At 50.3% G+C, this 6,000-nt stretch overlaps 1 protein-coding gene across 3 annotated transcripts in view; it reads right to left on the reverse strand.

Annotated features, from left to right (window-relative positions):
• Nucleotides 1–500, reverse strand: part of ECE1 (endothelin converting enzyme 1) — a 114,000-nt gene extending 113,500 nt beyond the window's left edge. Inside the window, exon 1 of one of the 3 annotated variants that reach the window (XM_066375325.1) lies at nucleotides 357–500. In XM_066375325.1, coding sequence (XP_066231422.1) covers nucleotides 357–359 — 3 coding nt within the window. In that variant the 5' untranslated portion in view covers nucleotides 360–500. Of the gene's footprint in view, nucleotides 1–306 lie in introns of all 3 variants that reach the window. The other 2 variants (XM_066375326.1, XM_066375327.1) reach the window with 2 other exon arrangements.
• Nucleotides 501–6,000: the final 5,500 nt, after the last annotated feature.

Consider the following 6,000-nt stretch of genomic DNA (forward strand, 5'->3'; position numbering starts at 1 on the left):
ATTGTCCTCGACCCCGACGCTACGGACCCAGACTGGATAACCGGGCTCTTCAAGCCCAGTCGGGTCCAGGGTCTTCCGGACTCCCCAGACCAGAACCGCAACCGAACCAATTCGGCCACCCCAAGCCCTCCATAGCCGGCCTGGTCCAGCTGCCCAGAACTAAGCCCGGCGCGGCCGCCCCCGACGAAACCGAGCGCGGCGCCGCCCGGCGAGCCGAGCCGTGCCCGCGCGCCCCTGACTCCACGCCTTTCCAGACCTGCAGCCGGCGCCCAGCCCCCCGGGGAACGGGCAGGCCCCAGGTCCCACCTGGGCGTCGCTGCCGGGGACTGTCGAGGCGGGGCCGTCGCAGCACTCACCATAGCGCGCGCTCCGCTCCGTACAGATCCCGGTTCCCAGCTCCCCGCCGCGCCGCTCCGACTGCGCCTCTGGCCGGCCCCGGGCGAGCGCGGCTGTGGCACCGGGCCCCGGGGGGGGCGGGCCCGACAAGGGACCAATAGCGGGACGCGGGGCCGGGCTGCGAAGCCAATCACACCCGAGGCCAGCCTGCCCCCCCCCCCACCCCCTTCCCGCCGGCTGCTTAACCCTTGGAGAGCCCAGCGGTAGCCCCAGCTGCGAGCAGACGCCAGAGCACTGGCGCAGGCGGGGTCCCGGCCTCTGGGTGCCGGGTCCAGCCCTCGCCGAGACCTGCTTTGGGGAAAGGCAGGCAGGACCTGGCAGCGGCTCGGCTGTGCCCCGTGCGGGGCGCCAGGAGCCTCGGCGACCTTTGTCTTCTGCCTGGCGCCTGCAAGGGAGTGTGACCCAGGGCGCTGCAGCTGCGTGTGTTTAAGTGGAGTGTATGCATGTGTGTGTAAGAGAGGAGGAGAGGAGAGAAGAGAAGACGGCAAAAGTGGGGGAGGGATGGATCCCGCCTGCCTGAGGGTTTATGTGTGATGGAGAGACCGACTGACTATATTTGGGGTTTGTTACTGCGTGTTTCTGTGTGTGTGTGTGTGTGTGTGTGTCTGTGTGTCTGTGTGTGTGTGAGAGAGAGAGAAAGAGAGAGAGAGAGAGAGAGCCAGAGCGAGAGAAGGCGAGAGAAGGAGATGGGGAGGAAGCAGAGAGAAGGACCAATGGCTCTGTGTTTGTGTGTTTGTATGTCCAGGGGAGAAACTGTCTCTACATGTATGTTGTGTAGGTGCGTGACTGGAGGAGGAAGGCACAGGAAAAAATGTGTTGATATATTTGTAACATTTGTGACCTGTGTGTACATGCATGTTGGTGTGGTAGAAAGAGACTTTGTTTCCTTATTGTAAACAGGTAGAGACCAAATCCCTGTGGTTTTGGTGTTGTGTGTGCTTGTGTAAGTGTGCACACACGAGGGGTATGGCTGTGAGTCAGTACACTGTGTATGCAGCCCAGTTTGGAAGAAAGAAAAACATTGTATGTGGTGAAAATGTGTGTGTTTATTTGTGTGACTTTGCAGTCATCTATATTTGTGTTGTGTTAAGAAAGAGAAACTAGTAAAATGTAGGAGGTGTAATAAATGATTGTTCAAGAGAGATGGAGACATCTTAGAAGACGTGGGGTTTGGCCCTTGAAGGATGTATAAGAACATGCGGCCAGAAGGGAGACTGGGAATCTTGCCTATCAGCTATGGGGTAGGGGAGTAAGAGGGAGTTGAATTGGCTGGGGACAGAGGTGGTTTCTAGGACACAGGGCACCTACTGCCAGGAGGGGGAGTAGGAGCAGCTGACAATAACCCCTGGTCAGGAGATGGCTCAGGGTGACTCTGGGTATTCAGAGGAAAGCCATGTTCCAAAAGGGTCTGTCTGGTCCTGGGCAGTGTGTGTGACAACCTGGAGAGCAGGGAGGGAGTTCTGCAGAAATAACTCTTCCCCCTTCCATTGTTGAATAAAATGTGTTGAGTGCAAAACAGGGAAGCATGAGCCCTGGCCAGTTGGCTCAGTGATAGAGCATCGGCCTGGCATGTGTATGTCCTGGGTTCAATTCCCGGTCAGGGCACCCAGGAGAAATGACCATTTGCTTCTCCAACCCTTCTCTCCTTCTCTCTCTCTCTTTCTCTCTCTCTCTCTCCCCCTCCTGCAGCCACGGCTTGATTAGTTCTAGTGCATCAGTCCCGGGTGCTGAGGATGGCTCCGTGGAGTCTCCACCTGAGGTGCCCTGGCTGGATGGCTATGTTGGTTAGAGCATTGGCTGAAGCACAGAGGTTGCCAGTTTGATCCCTGGTCTGGGCACATACAGGAACAGACTAATGTTCCTGTCTCTCTCTCTCTCTCTCTCTCTCTCTCTCTCTCTCTCTCTTCCTCTCTGGCTAAAATAAATAAATAAAATTAAAAAAAAATAAAATTTAAAAATTAAAAATAAAAATAGCTTGGTTGTGAGCATGGCCCCAGATGGGCAGAGCATTACCCCAGACAGGAGTTGCTGGGTGGATCCTGTCGGGGTGCATGTGGGAGTCTGTCTATCTCCCCTCCTTTAACTTGGAAAAAAAAGAAGAGAAACAAAACAGGGAAGCATGGTGGAGACGGGAGGGTTGGGCCATGCCCTGAAGGTGACCAGAGCTTCTCTGGCCAAGACACTCCATCCTGGAGGATGGGTAACTTAAACCACCAGCTGTCCAGGCCTGGACAGGTTTCAGATTCCTGATTATTCCTCAAATATCTTCCTGGGAATCTCAGCTTGTCCCCTGCAGGGACATTTTGTGATCCAGGGAAACACAAAAATGAAACCCAGTTATCCTGCTCTCCATTTGCCAGCAGTGTGATTGTAGGGGATCCTGTTTTCCTCTCTGAGCCTCGGGGTTTTCCCATGTAAAATGAGATATGTAATGCCTGCTCACCTCCCCATACTGATAGGAAGATTTGAGTTAATATACATGTGGGCCTTTGGCAAGCTTCAAAATACTGAAACATGTTAAGCATCCATTCATGTATCAATATATAAAGTTCAAAAACAAGCACAACTAGCTTGTGCTGTCAGAAGTCAGGCTAGTGTTATCTTTGTGGGGGAAATGACTGAAGAGGGAAAAGCAGGGGGGCTTCTGGGTTGTCTCAGGATGGAGGGCACAGGGGTGTGCTTCGCTTGTGAAGTCTCCTGAGGAGCTGTGTGTGTTTCTCTATACATGTTATAGTCCAACGTGTTCAAAAGAAAAAGGAGCCTGACCTGTGGTGGCGCAGTGGATAAAGCATCGAACTGGAAATGCTGAGGTCACCAGTTCAAAACCCTGGGCTGGCCTGGTCAAGGCACATATGGAGTTGATGCTTCCAGCTCCTCCCCCCTTCTCTCTCTCTCTGTCTATCTCTCCTCTCTCTCCCTTTCTCCTCTCTAAAAATGAATAAATAAAAAAAAAAGAAAAAGGAAAGGTCACATACCCTAACCACGTTTTATTCGCTCACACACAGGGCATTCTGGAAGGCTGCATCAGCAAGGCAGGAACTGGGAGGAGTATTGGGGATACAGCCCTGAACAAGATGCGATCCCAGCTCTAGGAAGAAAACAGGAGAGAGGCGTGGCTTTCTCACTTCTGAAAGGGGCGTGTCATCAGTGGGGGAGGAGTTTGCCCAAAGCCCCTTTCTGGAATTGGCAGTAACACCAGGACTAGAACTGAAACCTCCCAATGTTATGGCTGCGTCTTTTTCATCCCACTAGGCTGCCCCAGCGAAGGCAGTCCTGGCCTTATGCTCTCCAGGGGAAAACAAGTGAGGAGGTTTGCTGCCAACTCCGAGCATAACCCCCAACTCCTTAGGGATCCTCACATAGCTCACCTCCTCCAAACAGCCTCCTGGGAACAATTCTGTGTAATAGATCCTAAGATTCCTCACCCCACCCCCCTTATTGCAAGTGAGAAAAATTAATGTTCAGAGAGGGAAAATAACTTCCCTAAGGAGGCACTCCCCTGTGGGGATTCACTCTTTACCTGCGTCAGGCTGCTTCTGTTGGCATTTGTGGATTCACTGTGCTCTCAGAGAATATGTTTCCCTTGTCAGAATCCTAAAGACTGGGCAGTGAGGGGTGCTTCTTTAAAATACTCAGGTCTCTTTTTAGGGGGCAGAGCAGGGTACACAGCAACTGCTCAGTTGGAGCACCAGGGCTCAAACTGGCAGAAAATGCCACTTAAACTGGAACATACAGGGTTAGAGCTAGCATTAGGCATGGCTCCATCAAGCTCAGATGATGTCATCAGGATTCAGTGTCATTCTCTTTGTTTCTCAAGACTGTTTTGCTCTCTGCTGGCCTCATTCTCTGGCAGAATCTCTCCTCATGATCACAAGATGGCTGCCACCACCACCCAACATGCATCCTAGTCTCTCAACAACACTGACAGAAATAGAACTCTTTTCAACAGTTCCAACAACATTCATTTCCCAAATTCAGGCCATTGGTTCTTATAAAGACATGCAGCTGTTCCTCAGCCAATCACTGTGGCCAAGGGATCTGATTGGCCAGGCTGCAGAGAGTGAGGGCCTCAGAGGTGCCTGACATTTGAATTTAGATGTGGTTTCTAGCCAATCCAGCCTCAAGATTCACCAGGGTCCAAGAAGAATCCCCCAGACTAGTGGAGAGGCTTCTGTTTTACAGGCCTTCAGTAAATGGCAACAGTGATTATTGATATTCTTTGTCTGTTTTGCCTGTGTCATCATCTTGTATGGAATAGATGTTCCGTAATGTCTAGTATACAGTAAGTGCCCAAAGAATCCTTAGTGGTTGACTGATTTACTTTTTTTGAACTGGTATCATGTATGATACTTGTATATGATACTAAGTCATGAGACACATTATAAAAACTTTAATTTTTAAATTTTGTTTTGTCTTCTGTAACTAAACTGAGAGTACAGCCTAGCCCTCCCAGAGGGATCTCTAAACTCTCTAGAAACAAACTACACACACACACACACACACACACACACACACACACACACATACCCCAGCATGTCTAAGAGGATGTGATCAGGAAGACGTCAGAAGGAGCCCATTAGGAGGCTGGTAGGGAAGGGAGCAGGCAGAGCTTGTCAGACCCAATTAGACTATTTCTTGACTCATCCAACCCTGCAGAGAAGTCGCCTGGGCTGGGGTGAGGGACCAGCATGTCTCAGCCTGAGCTCCTTCCCTGGGCTTACCGGCTACCCTGATTCAACTGGGCAGTTTGAGTTTCTGTGAGAATTGAGGTTCAATAAGCCCTGGCCAATAAAAGTCGCTGTTTATCAAGCGTGGGCCAGACCCCATACTGGGCACTTTACATGATTTAAACACAGGGCCAATGGAATATGTTTTTGGATACTCACATTATCCCTGCTTTTGCTTTACTTTTCCTACTCTTTTCTCCCTTTGCCCTGATTTCCATATGTAATTTCAAAAGTAAAATAGAACAAATCTGTTTATTTTCTGATTTCAAAGGGAACTAATACATGCTTACTGTCAAATGATGTAAACAAGGCAGAAATGAACACCGTGAAAAAAGTCTTACTTCTCAGATATTAACCATGGCTAACTCCTTGATGTGATTCTGCATTTAGCTGTATTAACAGATGTGTGTCTGTTTCGTGAGAAGAAAAACATCATTAACTTGCTTGTAGCCTCCCTGCCTTCTCGGAGGAAGGAAACTTCGCAGGCCCAGCAGCTTCAGTGTGGCTTTGTTCTGCAGATCTGGGTAATGGGCGGAGGAGGAAAAAACAAGTTAGGAGAGACAGGGCAGAGGCTGCGGGTGGAAAAAGACAGGAGAGGCCGGGGAAGAGAGCAGAGGAGCTGAGAGCTGGTGCAGGCTGAGCTCTGAGAGCATGCTGCAAGGGACTCTGAACCCAGACGGGGCTGTGGTGCTGAGGGGGGGGGGGGGGGGAGTGAGAAAACAGAGAGAAGAAAAGCAATGCTAGGAAGTTTTATTGAGTTTATGAATACATGTAGCTTTAACAATTGCAAAAGAATTGAAGAAATATTTAAATTGCTTTTTGATTTTTTCTTTTTTGAGCGGAGGAGAAACTAGTGTTTCTTTCTAATTCAATCGGG

Source organism: Saccopteryx leptura, chromosome 3 (assembly GCF_036850995.1).
Source record: "Saccopteryx leptura isolate mSacLep1 chromosome 3, mSacLep1_pri_phased_curated, whole genome shotgun sequence".
Classification (NCBI taxonomy): Eukaryota; Metazoa; Chordata; class Mammalia; order Chiroptera; family Emballonuridae; genus Saccopteryx; species Saccopteryx leptura.